Below are 20,403 nucleotides of genomic sequence, written 5' to 3'. Positions count from 1 at the left end.
CATAGTAAGCACTGGAACAGACTTCAGTTACTATTCTAAAAAGAAAAGTTACAAAGCTAGAAGAGTGGGGCTGTTTTTAATAAAATCTTTAAGAAAATCATTGTGTCTGAAATTAGACAACAGCTTCCAAACATGATTAAGCATTTTCTGGATTTAGATTTTTATACTTGAGCAATTTCAGTATTCAGATATCATCTAAGGCAGTGGGAGTTTATGGTTTGTTGAACACTGGTCTTATTCCATTGATTTTTGCATTGAGATTGCTCTGTCAAAGCCTGTGGATGGTTTGGAGATAATTAATTTGCTTCAAATGGGTTTCAGAGCATCTTAAAAGCATCACAGATACAGCACTAGCAATCAGTATAGTGTATTTTGGTTCAGAGATTGACTAATGCAATGAGTGGTTAATCGATTTCTGACCAAGCTTGGGACAGTTTGGTCTATGTCCAAAATTGAAAGGCTGTGCCTCATGGACACCTCATTTTGGGGGTCAGGATTATGACCATAATAGCATGATGGTCACCTAGATATATGACGTATGTTTAGTTATGTGACTGATTAACATCCTTGATATGTACACATCCCACTTAGTACAATTATACCATGGCCAGATACAAAGAGTAGACCTGGAAGAAGTAATTGAGAAACTCCACATGGAATGAAATGAGCTGTTATCCTAATCATGTGGTTTCTTTTCTCACATATCCTTTTGCAATGAATTGAAGATTAAAAAAAATTGTGACTTGTCTGTCATTTGTATTTTGTTGTCATTGTCATTCATCAGCATACACAGTGATATGTGTCTCAGATACTTGGAACAGGAAATCTTTCGGCTTCAGGGACAAATTAAGGCTGCCATTACTCACTACCATGTATTGTTTCAACACTTGGTTGACATTCTTGTTTCTGGATTTTCCTGGAATGAATCTATGGAGTGAGTTTATTTTAAAGCCAGTCTCTAAACATTGAGTGCAGATGTGTTTATTATCCCTAATGTCCCTGTATCTAATGGTAATGTCTGGTTTTTCCTGGCTTTATTGTAATGAATGATAAAAATTGAATTATTTGGATATGATTTCAGATGAGCATTTTGCCAGAGTTGTTGTGCAGTACACTTTTTCTGTGAATTCTTTGAGAATTGCTTCAGGAAGCCTTTTGCCAGAGGGTGAATTACATTTGAAAAATGAGAATTAGAGGACATTTTCTCTTGTTTGTCATAATTTCTTATAATTTTCAAGTAGGTTTTAAATGAAGACAGGTTATGAATTGTTTCAGCCTCATTAAACTCACTGAGCACAAGTATCCATAGCCGACAGAGATGTGTTTTGAGGGGTGGCACATCTTACTGGGGCATGCGGCCCATTTGTGGAGAGGCCACAGTTTCTGGGATATCTTCCTATGTCCAGGCACAGAAGGAGTGGCAGGTTACCGAGGGTGTGTCTCAGTCGTAGTCCAGCGTGGTGTGTGGTGAAAGCAGGGTGAGATGGCCACAGCAGTTTGTTGTCTGGCCAGTGTACTGCTGCCTCTGCCCTAGTTAATCTGGGAATGCTGAGTCAGTGGAGTACAATACAATATAATAAACCACCTGTGTTTGTTGAGAGCCAACTCTATGATTGAGGAATTGGATTTGTAGATGGAAGGAAATACAGATACCTGGATGGACCCTGGTGTGTTGCAGAGGACATGTGAAGCAATCAGGATGCAGTTAAGTGGCACTCAAAATAGTTTGACTAAAGTACAGGAGTTACAGCGGAGGCAGTAGAAATTTATACTTCAAAATTTGAATGGGATTTCTCAACTTTGCTTGGATTAGTGATGACTTTTATCTCCTGGGGGTATGTGATTTTTATAGGAGTGTGGGGAGTGCAGCAAATATAAAGTGGAGAAAAAGTTTAAAAAAAAATCAGACCTGGACAGTAGTTAAGTAGTAAAAGCAAATTCAGGTCAGGAACTATTGCATTAGGGGAAAAGAGAACTCACTATAGAATTGGCTCAATTCCAGATATAACAAGGGAAAGTGGGGGTTAGAAGCCAAAAAGCAGGGTTGGAGTGGAGGGATTGGCAGATGGAAATTTACCAAGAGCTTAGGGGGATTCTTATTAAACTGACCTAACAGAATTCTTGCTGAAAGAGGGCCAGAGTGATCAGTTATCGCACGGAGGATGGTGGGAGATGAGGAGTTTGATCCGATATCAAGGGTGATCACATATTGAGGGTGGGGATTGACTCTAAACTGACTTACCAGGGATTTTGCTAAAACTAAACTCTATAAGGATGGAGATAAAAGCCCAAGGCCTGCCTGGTTGAGCAGAGGGCTCCAAAGAGCCTGAGTAAAGTTTGCTCAAGGAAAGAATCTTTGTCAGAAGAACTTAATCTAAACTTCAGAATTAAAACGTGGTTCTATTTCCCACATTTGGGTATATTCTGCCTTCAATTCTGTCTCTTACAGTATTGTTGACTTCTTTTGCAGAGTATTGTGAAGGTTTTTCTTCCTAATATACCACAAATTGTGCATTAATTGCACATAAATTGAGAGAAAGGTCTAAATTTGCTGGGTGGTTTATAAATTACTGGCTTCTTGTGAGGTATAATTTACTCAAAAGCTTTCAGGAAAAGGTTATCAGTATAATAGCACTGCAAATTCTTCTTATTGCTAATTATAATAGCATGTGCCATGTACCTGCAGCATAATAGAACACAAGCCTACAAGGGAGATAGGACTCCAGGTGGATTTTCAGAAATACTTGACAAGAGAGGGTAATTCTATATATACAGGTAGGTCTGATATAAATCGATTGTTTCATTTATTCTAGATTTTCCTAACAAATCTGAAGGAACTTGATATTTGTTTTTTAACTAAAGAGAACATTTAGTATAGTAATAGTAATATATTTACTACAAATCAACTATATTCTTATCAAAGGGAAAAAAGGATGTAAATTAGTTTGATTCATAGTTATTGAGAATTTTTAAGCTTGTATCTTTTTTATTTGGGGTAAAGATTACATTTTAATCTTTCCTCCAAGAATCAGCATTTGTGTCTCTGTTCCAAGATTTGGAAATGGAAGGACACATGATACAATACCTGTTTGATGCAAAAATCATTGCATCTGGGTACATACATGGTTTCCTAGACAGATCCAGTGGCATCATACGCCTCTGAAACTTCAGACGCATGTTTTTTTCCTTTCAGATGGGTGCAGAAGGCATGGAGGGAGGTGCTTCAGGAAACCTGCATTCTCGAAAACTCGTTAGCTTTACATTGTCAGGTAAGAATGTCTTTAAACATGACATTCACTTTGAAAGTGTACAGTTTCGAAGGTATAAATAGTCACTTCTTTCTACAGACTTTCGTATATGATATGATGATATGTGAACTAGTTTTTGGGCGTCATACTTCTGAAAATTCAAGTATATCTCTTACCATGATAAATTAATTATTAACATAAATTCAGAAATTATTTCTTCTACCAAGTTTTCTGGCGATAGACAGTCTGTGTAACTATGTATAGTTACTTTAAAAAAAACTGCAACGTAACATGTGCTAACCCCACTGAGGAGCTTTGATTATTGAAAATCATTTATTCTTACTTCAGCTAGAGAAAGGAAAAGTTTGAAGACTGGAGAAAAAAACCCAATATACTTCTTTATCTGTGGAGGAATACACATAAAAATTGGAAAGTGGAGAAGCTAATTGTTTTTGGCTTGTCGAATTGCTTGTATGTTTACCATACAAGTAAAGCACTGCTTTTTAAGTTATGAGACAGGACTCATTTCCAGTTTGTAAGTTTGATTTAGTTAAAATCAGTAATTTAAAAAAAAATAATGTCAGAGTTTACCACTGAAGGGAATTTTTTTGGGTAAAGCATCAATTTATACAAACTGAAAATTTTCATATACAATAATATACATCCCTATATTTGTGTGTACTAGGTTGCAATGTAAAATGTATTTCATACATAGGACACTGTCGAAAAAGTTTGAAAGACACTGATTTTAGAAAATAAATTGGTAGTCATAAAGTCAAGAATACTCTAAGAAAATCCATATTTGAAATAGACTTTTAAAACAGATAACCATGCTACAATACATAGAAAATAAAGTCTAATGGATCTCCTTCACTGGAATGTCTTTTTTCATTTTTCTGTAGTTGTACTTCCAAAATTTAAATTAGATCCACTTTTCTTGACTGCAAAAAACAAACAAGCAAACAAACAAAAACATGTTGTGAGAGTGAGCGTTAAAAGACCCGATCCTGAAACAGACGCTTCCACAACGCATAATTACCACATATGACTAAAGTGTACACATCAGTTCACTGTTGGCCCATGGCCTTCTGAGTATCTGTGTTTGGTTTTGCATGTTTCTCCTTTCCCCATATGAGCTTGCTTTTTTGCTTTGCTTCTCTGGTGAATCTCAGCATCTGTAAACTAGTGACTTATGGTTCTAGTTTGACCAATAAATATGTTCTGTTAGGAACCATCAGGGTTTAAAAAATATCTAGGTTTGTAGAAGGGCACTAAAAATAACCATGCCTGTGGTACTATCTCCCTACCCCTCTTATCTGCCTGTTTCCTAAAAACATCTTGGCTGTACACCTGTGCTTTAAACCTTCACGGTACTGAGGGTCTGAAGCTACTGAAATCCCTGATGATAGGCAAGAAACAATTTGTCGACCCAAATAGCTCAAAAAATTTAGAGTATGACCACACCATGGGTTTCTTGTTTTTTTTTTTTTAATTGACTGGTAAAAATTGTTTTTTTAATGGTGTACTGCATGATGTTTTGATATAAACCATGGGTTTCTTAGTTTAAAATTATTACCCTATGCTTTTAGGTGATCCGTATCGCATGACACATGCTTATTGGTTTTGACTCCAGATGGGATGTTATTAACTGACTATGTGAGAATGACCATCTGTGAGTTAAAAATCTTAGGACATTTTCCTAAAAAGTAGGAAGCAAGCTTTGAGGCACAGCCAAATGCTTCTTCCTTACACATTTCTTCCAACATCGCACCTCTATTCACATGGAGGCTAGCTACCTAACATCTGTTTTATTTCTTACCGTATAGCCAGACATTTGCAGACAGTATACAGAAATGACAAGGAGCTGAAACCAATTCTATAATGTTAATTCTAAAAAGTTAATCCGGTTATAGCATACTGACAGTGGATGATAATATTTATCTGAGAGCATTTAAGCAGTATAGAATGGCTGCCTGCAAATATTCCACTGTTGATTATATGTGGATAGGTAGGGACACAAATACTTGAATTTTACAGCTAAAATTAAAAATGTATTTTCATTAATATTTTAAATGTGTTTCAAATAAGGCTTTACTTAGGATATTTAACACGTCAAACCTTTGTGACTTTGAATCCTTCTTTGGCCTATTACAAGGTGTGGATATTTGTGAGCAATAGCATATGTAAAAGACAAAAAAGAAAAGATCAGAAATGAGATGGATAAAGGGAACCAAATAATCAGATTACAAATAATTGGTAGTTTGTTGTATTTATTAAGGAAGATTTATTTGTTCAGTGTTCCATTGTGGAAAAATTTTGTATCAGGCTTATCTGACAGTGATATTATTTATCACACTGACTTAATCATCTGGTGGAATGCTTTTTGTTCAAAGGAATATTTTTTGTGAGTTATTTAACTCTGTCAGACTTTGTGGCATTCATTTCTGTCTATGTTACTCTTCATTTACTACAAAGAAATCCCTTTTTTGGGCATAGATTTAATACATAAAGAAATTTCATTCTTCTGTCTGGATTCAAGGGGAACACAATCAAGAAAGGCAAGAAAATAAATGTGGCAATTGCCTTTTCTTCTCAAAGCTGTTCCCTGCTGAAGAAAACCAAGTGAAAGTAGCATCATTAAATTGACAGTAAGATGCAAATTCTGCATTTAATAATGAGTACGTAGTTTATGAAGTGTCAGGAATGGGGATTGCAAGGCTAATGAGATAGTGGCAGCCTCTCTGAAGTACCTATCTAATTCTTTACCCGTCTTTTCCTTCTCCTACTGGTTTTCAGATCAAAGATCTTACTATATATTTCATGCAGTGTTCTCAACGCACAGTGACTCACGCCTGTAATCCCAGCACTTTGGGAGGCCGAGGCGGGCAGGTCATGAGGTCAGGAGATCAAGACCATCCTGGCCAACATGGTGAAACCCCGTCTCTACTAAAAATACAAAAAATTCACTGGGTGTGGTGGTGCGTGCCTGTAATCCCAGCTACTTGGGAGGCTGAGGTACGAGAATCACCTGAACCCGGGAGGCACAGGTTGCAGTGAGCCAAGATCACACCACTGCACTCCAGCCTGGTGACAGAACAAGATTCTGTCTCAAAAAAAAAAAAAATGCTCTTGGTTTAATTTTTATATATATAAAACTTTCCCCTCTACTGCCGGGTCTGTGTCATTAGACACTTCTGGAGTGTTTTCAGCACATGTGCCTGGGCCATGAGTTCTTGTGGGCCACTGGTGAGCCACCTCCTGGGAGCACTCATTCAAGAATATGGTTCTATGGGCAATTTCAGGCCAATTCTGTTTTTCTAAGAAAGACCTTGTGTTTCAGGAGTGGGCTTGTGTGGGATGACCCTGGTGACCTCCTGTAATTTAGGGTCACTATCCAGGGTCTGTTTGCCAGCTGATCTGGGTAATCCAAAGGTCTGTGGAGGTTCAGGGGCCATATGCAAAATTTCTCTCTGAACCAGTGTTCAGAACTTCCCTAGATTAATCTTCCAGCATTTTCTAAGATGACTTAGCTCCCAGGCGTATCTTATTCAAACCAATATTCTCAGAAATGTTGAAGACTCAGTGGAGCCAGCTTTATTTCCTGACATGTTTGTGTCTCTTAGCCTGACCATGGAAAAACATACAGTCTCCTCACTAAATGGACTTTGGCTAGGACTTTTAGCAGCATATAGTATGAAACAGCAATTTGTGAATCTAAGGTGAGTTATAGGACATTCTCCAAATGTTTAAGTTACTTTACTGGCTATTTAAAATAGCAGGTAGCACTTACATTTCAAAAAACATTTCCCCTAACATTCATCGTATTTATGGAATATATATGACATTTTAAATGTGGTACAAATGGATATATGCTCTGATGTTTCATCTCCCATTAAACTTAGTTCTATGTATATGTAGAAGATTCATTTTTCTCTCATGAAGGAACATGTTTTTCAGTGAACTGCTTATTAAGTATTTCTCTCAAGGCTTTGTCTGGGGAGGCCGAGGTGGGTGGATCACGAGGTCAGGAGATCGAGACCATCCTGGCAAACACTGTGAAACCCCATCTCTACTAAAAATACAAAAAAATTAGCCAGGTGTGGTGGCGGGCACCTGTAGTCCCAGCTACTCTGGAGGCTGAGGCAGGAAAATGGCATGAACCCAGCAGGCGGAGCTTGCAGTGAGCAGAGATCGCGCCACTGCACTCCAGCGTGGGCAACAGAGCGAGACTCCGTCTCAAAAACAAAACAAAACAAAACAAAAAACAAAAAAAATGACATTGTCTGAGATTCTGGTTGTCGAATTACATTGCCCTAGGAAAAAGGTGGTGAAGGTGCACATGTTGGAATCAAAAGGGAGCTGAAAAACTGAAAAGTCAGTTTAGGGATGTGAGGTGGTGCTAAAGGTTTGGCTTCACTTACGCGGCCTGTTAGGTGACCCCTCTGCTGAAATTACTGCCATAACCCATTTGACTTCACCTATCTAAGCAATCATAGTGTGAATACTGCTATTGTGTTACTGAGTCATTTCTGTTTAGAGCTTCCTGTGTGTTTATTTAAGAACAAATTGTCTTTGAGCTGCTTGTTCTAATCAGGACATATGGATCCTTCCTTCTTCTATCCCTTGTTCTCTCCCTTCCTCCTTTCTTTCCTCCCTCCCTCCTGCTTTCTCTTTGTCCCTCCCTCCTTCTCCCTCTTTCTTTAAAGATCTTAGGGCAGTTGGGCTAAAGAAAGGGATGTTCTTCAATCCTGACCCTTATCTTAAGATGTCAATTCAGCCAGGAAAGAAGAGCAGTTTCCCCACCTGTGCCCACCATGGGCAGGAGAGACGGTCCACTATCATCAGTAACACCACCAATCCAATTTGGCACCGAGAGGTAAGATGATCCCTAGGGGTCTCCTACTTGTCAGTGAGGAAGTCAGCCCAGTCTGTCTCTTTCCTCGGGCCTTTTGCATCCTCAGGTTGTTGATGAAGTGACTAGGGGTTCTCTCGGGAACGGGATACAATGAGAATGAGCTATTCCTACCTCTCCAGAGCCGGGTCTAAGGTAAGACAAATGAAGCTGTCACTTCAGGGGAGCAATTTAAGGACCCTCCGAAAAATTCAGTTGTTAAAATAAAGATCCTAATGCAGTTTTTTAAAACTCACAATTAATGCAAAAAGTTCATGAATAAAATATGAAAATTTGAAGTAAGGATAGGATCAGTAACATTGCCTTGTAGAGTCCTAGTGGGACCTGAGGCAAGAGGAAAAATCAGCAATACTGGTCGTGTTTTTCTTTAAAATTTTGATATTTTGTTGTAGCATACATTTAGTACAAATTAAAGGAATTTCTCTCTCTACGGGCTTTGGCAAATGTTTTATGAATTTCTAGATTTTCGTTAATTAGATGAGCCATTCAAGGAGTCATCATCCTGCGTGAAGCCAGATTGTGTTGATGGTATTTTAGACTTCCTCACAGCTACAGTATGCTACCAGTCATCTTAGTGCACCATATCAGTGAAATCAAGCAAAGGGTTTTCTCATTTGAACTATGGAAAGTCAGAGAATGAACAAACAGACACTTCTTATCTAGTGAGCAAAGCTTGAGCTGTCCCTCCATTTCTCAGAGATCTGAGGTATGTTTTACATAACTAGTGTGAGAATGTTTCTGGGCTGGCATAGGAGTTACGCAGTTAATTAGATCATACCCTCAATATTTAACGACAACAATATGTTCTAACAATGTTATAGAAATATTTAATTGGAGAGAGGTATTCAGGGGATCTAAAACCAATTGGAGAAAAGATATGGTTGTTTGAGACTTGCCAACACAGCAAGGTATTTCTCCTGGGAGGTTCCTATGGTTTTGGATATTGAATATGGCTTGTATTCTTATGCTTGGTTTAAGAAACTACTAATGATCTATCATGGGAAAAAACTATTAAGGGCATACCACTTAGTCTAATGCATTTCAAAGCCTAGAAGAAATAAAAATATATCTCAATATGATTCCAGAAGGCACATAATAGATATGATGATGAAACAAGCAGTAACTATTTTCCTAACATTTTAAATTTGCAAAGTTTTTGACCATGTCACCAGTGCAAGCCTGAAAGGGAGGCACAAGGATGAGATTATTGTCTTAATTTTGGTGATTAAGAAATTGAAGCTTAAGGTGTTTATGGGACTAGGTATTCAGAGACAGAAGTGGGGCTTAAACTCGGCTTTTTTATTCTAAACAAGTACTTTTTTCCATTAAGCAGACTGCCAAATTGCATGGTCCTTTGGAAAACCTTAATTGTTACAACTAGATAAACCTAGAGGCACCTAAGTGAAAAGTTGGCTAACACTGTTCACATCACTGTAGTTGATGGATACTCTCAGGGAAGCAGTGAAATAATTTAGGTTAGATTCCTGGCACCATCCTTTACTTATACTGAGATTCCCATCTTTAAAAAGAAAATTATATCATTGTAAAGATAAAGTGAAGATAATATATGTAAAAGTCTCTGTAAGTGAGTAAAGCTCTTCATATTTATTTTATATCTTATTAATGTCCAATCCAAATTTCCCCAGTGGCATTCTTAAAATGAAAATAACAAAACCTATCTTAACTTCATACTTTTATTTTTCTGTCCCAGAAGAAAGAAATAACCCTGTGTGCCTTTTAAACTTAAGGAAAAATTCCATTTGAACATTGTTTTAACATTTATCAGGGAAACCACAGTATTCTGCAGATGTTCCTATTTTAACCACTAAGTGGAGGAGTATTTTAAACTATGTTTTGCAACTTCAGAATTTCATGAGATTAGGAATTCAAATTGTCAATCAAATATACTAGTTAATTCTAAACCATTCTATAACAAGATATTAAATATCAAAGAATTGAGATACAATAAATGTAGAGAGTACTAAAATTGCATTGTGCATAACTTAATATTTGATAACATCTCCTAAAACTGTGAAACTAGGAAGGGCTGCATGATTGACTGAGAGGGCTTCTTTTGTCATACAGATCTTTGACTGCTGCTTTTTAGTCATGGTGAATGCTTCTGCTTCTGAGTGAATAAAGGATTGACAGTAGCTGCAGCTATTTCTAGCTATGTGGAACTCTATGTTGTTAGAATTTAAGAGATACCATTTCCTATACAAATAAAATGATACAGTATCATATTTGTCTTTCTTTTAAACCAGCATGTTATCTGTTTGTGTTTTCAGAAATATTCCTTTTTTGCACTTCTTACTGATGTCTTAGAAATTGAAATTAAAGACAAATTTGCCAAGAGCCGTCCCATCATCAAGCGTTTTCTGGGGAAACTAACTATTCCAGTCCAGAGGCTGCTGGAGCGACAGGCTATCGGGTAATCAGCCCTTACCTTTGGGGATCTTGTTGAGATTAGTTCGTATAGGAAAAAATGAAATGAAACTTGGTACTCCTAGGACTTTTCAGACTGGTAAGAAGTAGTAACACAATTCTTTTAAAAATAAAAATGTCCTTACACTTACTAAAATATACTTGACAAAAAGTAGTTTATTTTAATTATATACATTTTTTTGCATCTTTATCTTTTCCAAGAGGTACCCACCATTAACATTTCAGTGTCAAATCTCATAGTGTTTGATTGTTTCTCCGTGTATTGGAGTTTTTTATAAAACTTTCTCCCTAGGGCAGAATTCTAAGGTCAGGTTGATGCCTGTCTTATCCTGATTAATTCCATCCAGAGAACTTGTTACTCTTGAAAAACAGAAACAATCTTGTTTTGGAGCCATTTGAAACAAGACCTAGACTTGAGGAAGTGTTATAATAAAACTCCTAGACATATACATTCATTCAAGCAATTAAAATTTATTCATTGACATACTCTTAAAATTTAGTTAATGTGTAATTAATGTCTTTTCTTTTCGTGAGCTTTTTGTAAGTTGTGAGTAAAGTAGTAAGTCATACTGAGGAGATAGAGAAGACCAAAAACAAGTTATGCAAATTAATAATGCATCACTGACTAGAGGCTGTAAACTGTACAGTGGAGCAAACAGTAGATAGAAGAAACATGGTGTCTTCCTTCTGAAATAGCCATTAGAGGGCAGAGGTGGAGTGATTTGGCACTATCCTTTTGATGATTTTCCTTAATTAAGAATAGGTTGGCAGGCATGGCGGCTCATGCCTGTAATCCCAGCACTTTGGTCAGCCGAGGTGGGCAGATCACCTGAGGTCAGGAGTTCAAGACCAGTCTGGCCAAAATGGCGAAACCCCATCTCTACAAAAATACAAAAAAATTAGCTGGGTATGGTGGCAGGCGCCTGTAATCCCAGCTACTCGGGAGGCTGAAGCTTGGAGAATTGCTTGAACCCAGAGGCGGAGGTTGCAGTGAGCCAACATCGCACCACTATACTCCAGCCTGGACAACCTCGGCAACAGAGCAAGACTCTGTCTCAAAAAAAAAAAAAAGAATAAGTCATTTAATTCAGAATAAGATTGTTGCTTGTGTGCAAGAAAATGAAATGACTGCATTTGACTTGATAAAGAGTCAGACTTGAAACAGATGGACAGCTCCATTCTTGAGGAGGCAGGCGGCCTCGAGCCCGGGGCCCAGGCAAGGCAAAAACTGAACCTGCTTCCAGATCTGGGATGTGACCCCACCATAGTGGCACATCTGACTTTGCCAACCATCCCATCAGCACTGCTTACAAGGCACCCTGAGAATCAGTGATAGGCCAGGCTCCCCAGCAGGGAGGCCCAGCAGCTCCAGCCTTCTTACTCTACAGGCGAGGAAGGAGAGCTTAGTGGCCCTCTCCCCATCACACAGCCAGGGCTGCTGTCTTGGGTATGAAGGGCCCTTTCCTTCTTGTGTTCTTGTACTTCTTTCCCCTAACTCCCAGCTCCTGTTCTTCAGGGTATCACACAGTGCCCTACGTGCTGTGTTGGGTGATAATCCTTAGCTGCAAGTGTCCTTTTAGAACCAGCTTCCTGTTGTGCTAAATGCTGAGGAAACAGGCCCTCTCCCCTTTTACGCCCGAGTCAAAAGACCCCTAAAACTTGAGGCCTTTCACAACTCCTTTATGACCTTCAAAATGTCCTTTTCCTGGTCACCCCTTAAAAGTGAGAGAGTGAATCAGTGTCCTTAAAAATATTCACATAGCGTGTGATACCTTATGCTCTTAATAATAATTTTTCTTAGGACAACATTTCCTTTTATCCCGGGGTTTATAAGTGTTCCATTTGTGTGAATGAATAATATTACATTGGACTATAATGTGCTTGGAGCCTTTAATGTTCTTGTGAGTCTGAAAGTTTCAAGAGAGATAGGAGGGATTGGGGGGGGTGGCCTGTGGAAAGAAGGCGAAGGCTGACTCCAGTGTAGTCAGGATGAAAGCAGCATTTCTCTTCTTACAGTGATCAGATGCTCAGCTACAACCTTGGCAGAAGGCTTCCAGCTGACCACGTGAGTGGGTACCTCCAGTTTAAAGTGGAGGTTACATCTTCTGTTCATGAAGGTGAGATATCAGTATATCTGTATGAATACATTGCTATAGGAAAAACTTGTTAAACCTAACTCAATTGTCAGTTTGCTTCTGAACAGAATTGAATTCATGTTCTGTTTTGAAAGTAAAATAACTGTCAAACAATTACCTGCTGAAATTTTCTGAGCAAGTACGAAAGCCTGTTTGCCCAAAAATGTCTCTTAGATTGATGCCTACATTTTGAAACCGGGCTGTAGAGTTTTCAGCCATACTAACATATTTAGCTCCTGTGCCAAACCGACTAGCAGTCTCCTCGTTTAGTAGTGAGTGGTGAATCTCAGCAAGTCAGTAGAAAGCCCTCAGTGGAATGACTGATTTCTTTGAACTTAATGGTGGCAAAGCAAGTAGGTCATAAAATGTTCATTTGTTATTTCTAGTTAATTTTTAGAAATGCTGTTTTCTCATTCAGATGCCTCTCCAGAAGCTGTTGGCACAATACTTGGAGTCAATTCTGTGAATGGAGACTTAGGTAGCCCTTCCGATGACGAAGACATGCCAGGGAGCCATCACGACAGCCAGTTGTGCTCTAACGGGCCAGTTTCTGAGGACAGCGCTGCCGATGGGGCCCCCAAACATTCATTCAGGACTAGCTCCACACTGGAAATAGACACCGAGGAATTAACCTCCACTTCTTCAAGGACCTCACCTCCCAGAGGACGTCAGGATTCACTCAATGATTACTTAGATGCTATCGAACACAACGGCCACTCCAGGCCAGGGACAGCGACCTGCTCTGAGAGGTCCATGGGCGCCTCTCCGAAACTGAGGAGTAGTTTTCCCACCGACACAAGACTCAATGCCATGCTTCATATTGACTCAGATGAAGAAGATCACGAGTTCCAGCAAGACCTGGGTTACCCATCTTCCTTGGAGGAGGAGGGAGGCCTGATCATGTTTAGCAGGGCATCCAGAGCTGATGATGGAAGCCTGACATCTCAGACAAAGCTGGAGGACAACCCTGTTGAGAATGAGGACGCCTCCACACACGAAGCCGCTTCCTTGGAGGATAAGCCAGAAAATCTTCCAGAGCTTGCAGAAAGCTCCTTACCTGCAGGCCCAGCCCCAGAGGAAGGTGAAGGCGGCCCAGAGTCTCAACCCAGTGCTGACCAGGCCAGTGCTGAATTGTGTGGCTCTCAAGAGGTAGATCAGCCCACAAGTGGGGCAGACACGGGGACTTCTGATGCATCAGGAGGAAGCCGAAGAGCCGTCAGTGAGACCGAGTCTCTCGATCAGGGCTCCGAGCCTTCCCAGGTGTCCTCTGAAACAGAACCCAGTGATCCTGCCAGGACAGAGAGTGTGAGCGAAGCCAGCACCAGGCCCGAGGGAGAGAGTGACCTGGAATGCGCTGACAGCTCCTGCAATGAGAGTGTGACCACGCAGCTGTCCTCTGTGGAGACGCGGTGCTCCTCTCTTGAGAGTGCACGGTTTCCTGAAACCCCAGCCTTCTCTTCTCAGGAGGAGGAAGACGGAGCCTGTGCAGCAGAGCCCACCAGCAGCAGCCCTGCCGAAGGGTCGCAGGATTCCGTGTGCACTGCTGGTTCTTTACCTGTGGTACAGGTGCCCAGTGGGGAGGAGGAAGGGCCAGGGGCAGAATCGGCCACTGTACCTGACCAGGAGGAGCTGGGGGAGGTCTGGCAGCGGAGGGGGAGCCTGGAGGGAGCTGCAGCTGCTGCCGAGAGCCCTCCCCAAGAAGAGGGCAGTGCTGGGGAGGCCCAAGGCACCTGTGAAGGAGCAACTGCCCAGGAGGAGGGCGCTACTGGAGGTAGGATATGGACACCACTGTGGCTTTTGGCTCGAGCGTAGCTGTGCAGAGAGAAGTTCTGTAGTTTTCCCCTCAATCTAAACAAGGCCGCAGGTTGCATATTACCTGAATTCCTCACCTTGAGGTTCAGCAGGGGAAGAGAGGCACGATTGAAAACAGGGCCAGGAAGAGAAGGAAACAGGTAACAAATGTGTGGGCGGCTGAAACCCTTCCTCTAGATTAGGCCTCCTGTTTCAGAGTGGGGAGACCGAGGAACTTCATCACATAGCTAGGAAGAAGGCAGCATGATTTGCGTCCAGATGGGCTTGAGTTCAAATTCAGTGCTCTTTTAAAAAATGGCTTTTCTGCTGCTGAAGTAACAGGCCTGTTAAACAGCAGTCTTCACACTTAAATAATGGGTCTCTTTTGGAACCTGGGTCTGTAGATACACAACCACACAGGCGGGCAGCTTCAGCCTTAGTGTAATCTGCAAAGGTTATGAGAAACACCTAGTCACTCCTCCTTTCTAAAATTTCACAGTGGAAGATTAACATATGCTATGCATCAAAGGTAATATTTTTGTCTTCTACAATTTAGTAATGTCTACTAAGTTAGGTGATGCATTCTGACTTGGAGAATAAGCTGTTTTTGTATCCAAGGATACAAATTTACACCTGAAATTTGTATTACTCCCAGTGAATGTGGCTCTCTAGAATGATTACTTTAAAATGCCCTATAAGGATGCATTAAAAATCAAAGAGCAATTTCATATGTCTGGCTGGCATAACTCAAAAATAGGAATGATTTTCTTATTCTGTAATTTATTTTTCTACCTACATGATCCCTTCTTTTCTTCCTCCTCTTTTTTTTTTTTTTTTTAATTTTGTTTCCTTCATTATATCGTAGCCACCATGTGACCCTGAAGCATTAGCACATGGCCAGGACAGAGGCCATTGTGGGTGAGGGATGAGGAAGTGAAGCCGCAGGAGGGGAGGGATACATGCAGAGGACAGTTCTTCAGGAAGCCTGCTTCTAAGCATTCACCTCCTATTCTCTTCTTTTGTTTCTAGGTCCTCATATGGGAAATGAGACTAAACAGAGAAAAGAAACTAACCTTGGAATTTATGTTAGGTTTTTATATAGAGTCTGTTTTGATACTGAAAGAGAAAACAATACCTGGTAACGTTCTACCTTTAATCCTAGGTTCTCAAGCCAATGGCCACCAGCCACTGCGATCACTACCTTCAGTGCGCCAGGATGTTAGCCGGTACCAGAGGGTGGACGAGGCTCTCCCACCAAGTGAGGACCTGTTAGTTCAAAGGGCCCACCTTAATCAAAGGGTGAAAGGTGACAGGCAGACCCATTCCCATGAGTCTTAAAAGATGGATACGTGGTCTTCAAGCAGAAGGAATCTGGGGGCTGCCACTTAGCATAGCAGGTGTAGTCTGGGATGTGCTAGGCTAATGACTCTTCTCTGGCACCATTCTGCTGAAAGAAAGGGCAGCTGTAAACCCTGCGCTGCCCATGGGGTAAACACTATAATAATGGAGGTAGATCCAGATGTTTTGGGAAATTGGGTGCATAACAGAATTTTTTAAAATTATGCCTAACCACAGCATGAATGTTCTATCAGCTAATAGACAAATTGGTACACTCTCTTAGAAAAACCTCACTCTATGTAATATACTGCCTTTCTGTTCACTTACAGTGTTTAAAATCATTAAGCACAAGGTTCTGATATTTTTCCTTAGGGATATGCAGGGAAGTATTGTTAATTTCAGAAATTAGTCTACTACTTATTTGGGACATGACAGTTATCTGGGGATTTGAAAGACATTTCATTTATTTCACTTTCAGAAAACACGTAGCACTTAAAGGAGAGATGGTGGAGGATTAGGGATGCTGGGATATAGTTACATAACTTGTGTTAAAGGTATGAATGATACCCTCAGCCAATCATAATCCAGATGAAATGTAAACTCGTATGTAAATTTCGACAGTTCTTTAAATAGATGTAGCTGTATGAGAGCAATGCATTTTGACGAATATTGATAAAGCCTGGTAAACATTGCTTTTAAAAAAAACACTGTAAGGTACACCCTTTTGCCTTACCCCTTTCCTTCTTGCTCCCCCCCTCCACTTACCCATCTTATATGTGATCATGACAAGAGGCTGATGCCTGGGTTCCTCTGTGTTTTAAAAATGGTGGGACATAAAGAAGAGAGGGGACGAATTTAAAGGGTTACAATTCTGAGTGGTTAGTCTGGCAAGTACCGACAAAAGAGCTGAATGGTACTGTGGAGAATTTATCCAAATATCGCCTTAATCCTTTTGAAATTATTTTGGGCACAGATCTTTCCCTTGTTTGTTTATTTGGATAACTAAGGGCTGTGACTCATAGGAAACATATTTTAAGCAGTTTAAAATAAAATGGACTGAGAGATTAATTAACCTTATGTCATCTTAGGCAGGTAGAGGGGCCCAGGGACCCGAGAGGGCCACAGAAAACTTCCTTATTGATAACACATTTGGTAAACCCTTAGAGAAAAGATGAGTCAAAAAAGTAAAATGTTCCTGGAAGATATTTAGGTATAATTGGAGCAAAACAAATTCGGAACACTAGGAGAGAGTTCTGGGAGAGCTTTATTTTTATGTATATACAGATTAATAGTCATTTAGAGTTTCAGAGTGTTGGACAGTAGCATTGCAGAAGTGCATTGATAAATCACGTCTTCCTAGCCACATCCAATTGCTGTAATTTTTGCTATGTAAGTTTGGTCTCCTGATTGTATTTAATAAAGACAGATACTTTCCTGCTGAAATTATGACCACTGTTTGTGATATCTCAATGTATTGTTTAAATACTGGTGTTTGCATTACACCTGTAGATACATCTTGGGAAATTTTTTTTTTTACAATTGGCAGTTTCTTTTAATGAGTTGATGTATTTGCAAAAGTAAAGGCAACTTAGTGACTCATCATATTTAATCAGTGACTGACAAACAAGAGGAAAATTCTTAAGAAGTATTCCCTTTTATTCAGAGGTTTTCAGTGGTGGCAGGGGGTGCCACCCACTAGGCGATGTTTAGAGTTGAGGCGGGGTGGGTAGCCTTTCAGTGTAACAGTGGTTGAAGGGTGCTACTGGCATTTAGTGGGTAGAGGCCAGTGTATCAAGCATCCTGCAATGGTGAGACAGTCGGATACAACTAAGAAGTGTCCCACCCAAAATTCGACAGTGTGCCCTCTAAGAAACACTTCTCTGTGCTAATTTATTTAATGCTTGATAAATAACATTTTTTTTGTAAAATATAAACAGAATTTTTATATTTTAAAAACTCAGAAGTAAAGATGCCTCCCTCTAAAAATATTAGTTATACACACACACACACACACACACACTCATACACTCGTGTTATAGGACCAAGCAACTTGCACATTTGGGGATGTGTCTTCTCATGGCTAGGTTGTGGATTGTGGTCTGAACATACCTGACTGCTGTTCAGCTCTGTCAACCATTCCCATGTGTGTCTCGTCCTTGTGACAGTGGTAATCGCTTGGCTGCCCTTGCTACTTGTCTGTCCTCACCTCAGCTAGGTCCCTGCCCTCCTTTTCTAACTGGACAACTCTGCTACTACCTCTGGCCATACATCTGACTTACAGCTGTGGCATCTACACTTTGTGGTATCTTGTGGCTTCTGAGGCTCAGCTAGAGGTGTCGGCTGGATCGTGCAGACAGGCCCATCTCTTAAATGACCTGGCTGAATTTTAAGGCTAACAATTGTGATTTTTAACACTGTCAGTTATTATAAGTTCATTTTTGTGGTGATTTACACTTTACAAAGCATGCTTTTGCATGCTTTCCTTTATTTTTTGTTCTTTCAATAATTTTGCGAGGTAGGTGAAGCAGGTCTTGTCTGTAATTTATAGGTTGTTGCATAGAAGTCAGCTAATCTGATTCTTTTATTTTATAGTTGCAGAAACTGAAGCCCAGATCAATTAAGTAATTTGTTTAAGATTTCATGCAAGTAAAAGTTGAGACAGAGTCTCAGATATTCCCTCTCCTCTAACAGGTATTCTGATCTAAGATTGGAAGGGAAGGGCCTATTGTGTGGGTAGATGAATGTAAATCCTGAAGGTCTGGTTTGAGGCAGAGGGTGGCTTACATGGTGATATGTTATTTATTGGGCACCACTAATGCCTCACATCAGAGGGTTTGGGGGTTTCTCTGAAACTTCAATATATTGCAGTGCTTTGAGGTCAGACCCACCAGAAGACTCAAAAAGTGCTCAGCTTTCTCTTCCTCTGGGATAGAGTTATGCAAAGAGGCCCTCCTCAAGGAGGCCCCTCACCTAGTAGGGAAGTGGCTGCAGTGGTTTGAGCCAACATGTTGTAGTCCAACATGTTGGACTCAGCATCTGTATTAGACCCAGCAGCACCTTTCCTCTCTGTGCAGGTCACTTTCTTTCTACCCTAGGGACAAGCTACTGAAGCAGTATAGTTTGAGCTTTGGTGGCCGCCATTCTTGATTCTTTTTTTTTGCTCTGTCACCCAGGCTAGAGCACAGTGGCATGATCATGGTGCACTGCGGCCTCAAACTCATGGGCTCAAGTGAAGCTCCTGCCTGGGCCTCCTGAGTAGCTGGGACTATAGGCGAGCATAATCATGCCTGGCTGGATTTTTTATGTTGTTATGTTTTGTAGAGGAGTCTCACTGTGTTGCCAGGGCTGGCCTTGAACTCCTGGCCTCAAGCTGTCCTCCCACCTTGGCCTCCCAAAGTGCTGGGAGTATAGGTGAGAGCCACTGTGCCTGGGCTTGATTCTTTTTTTCTTTTTCTTTATCATTATTATTGTTGTTCTTGTTATTTTAGCTCCTTTTCATCGTATTTTCAGGGATTTACTTGTTTGCTTTCTTCTTTTTCCATTCTTATTTCTCCCATCTCAAGAAGGGAAACAGATCTTGGACTTAGTACTAAGACTGATCAGCAGTGACGATGATCTACCAATTGGTTCTCAAAATCTTACTCTTGCCTTAGGCCACACAGAGTGCACTGTGGCCTTGTGGCTTGTGTAACAGCAGCTCTAGTTGAGAGATATTCTAATGATTCGTAAAAAACAAGAAAGTTCCAGGCCTTGGAGGCAGCATGACACTGTTGAGAGCCTCCCAGGGAAGTAGCTTGGACTCAGTTATGCACAGAATGCCTTAAGAATTTGCTGTATCTTCTCATTCTGATGTTACTGATGGTCCTGGCAGCTAGAGGTAGTTCAAGGCTGAAGCCCTCTAGAATATTATTGGCATGACAACTGTTGTTCTTTTTAGCATTAAGATGAGTGAAAAAAGAATCACTAGCCCAGCCCCTCTGAAAAACTATTTTCTTTTTCTCTCATTGATTCCAGTGTAATTGTGACTTAACCCATTGCTGCGTTGGAGACAATATGGAATTGTTGTATAAACGTTTTTCCCCCAAAATGGTAGTTTTTGTAGGAATAGGACTAGAATTCAGAATGAACAGTCTGGGTTAGTGGACTCCGATAGGATCCAAGATGTTGCATATTGTTAGGACTAGTCTATTACTTACGTGAGGGGTTCAAATGGGTAGTTCTGGACAACTATAGGGGAACATTTATCATTTTTGTGTGGTTGTACACTTTCATTTTTAAAGTGTTTTTTTAAATGAAGGCCTAAGACCATGCAGTGAATCTGAAAAGTATAATTAATCTAAACTTAGAGTTTCTACTACGTTTAGGATTAGGGGCTCTTATTCTCTAAGCTTACAACTTTGTTTTGAGAAAAAAAAATGGATACTTTCAATCTAAAAAGCTACCTTATTAAAAATTGAAGATTAAAGTGCCAAATATACAACTACTTGACTTTTTAAAAAACTTTTTGTTCAAATAAAATAGCAGAAAAGAGCAT

General features: G+C 40.2%; 1 protein-coding gene across 3 annotated transcripts in view; it reads left to right on the top strand.

Moving 5' to 3' along the window:
* Positions 1-20,403, top strand: part of HECW2 (HECT, C2 and WW domain containing E3 ubiquitin protein ligase 2) — a 384,249-nt gene that overhangs the window by 252,267 nt on the left and 111,579 nt on the right. For 2 of the 3 annotated variants that reach the window (XM_025405496.1, XM_025405495.1), the window contains exons 5-10: positions 3,194-3,269; positions 7,955-8,124; positions 10,449-10,591; positions 12,622-12,722; positions 13,159-14,511; positions 15,694-15,789. In XM_025405496.1, the coding sequence (XP_025261281.1) occupies positions 3,194-3,269; positions 7,955-8,124; positions 10,449-10,591; positions 12,622-12,722; positions 13,159-14,511; positions 15,694-15,789 (1,939 nt within the window). The remainder of the gene's footprint in view (positions 1-3,193; positions 3,270-7,954; positions 8,125-10,448; positions 10,592-12,621; positions 12,723-13,158; positions 14,512-15,693; positions 15,790-20,403) is intronic. The other variant, XM_025405497.1, reaches the window with a different exon arrangement.

The sequence above is a fragment of the Theropithecus gelada genome, chromosome 12, assembly GCF_003255815.1.
Source record: "Theropithecus gelada isolate Dixy chromosome 12, Tgel_1.0, whole genome shotgun sequence".
NCBI classification, from domain to species: domain Eukaryota; kingdom Metazoa; phylum Chordata; class Mammalia; order Primates; family Cercopithecidae; genus Theropithecus; species Theropithecus gelada.
The sequence above is the reverse complement of the archived record's forward strand: the minus strand, read 5'-3'. Positions and strand labels throughout refer to the sequence as shown.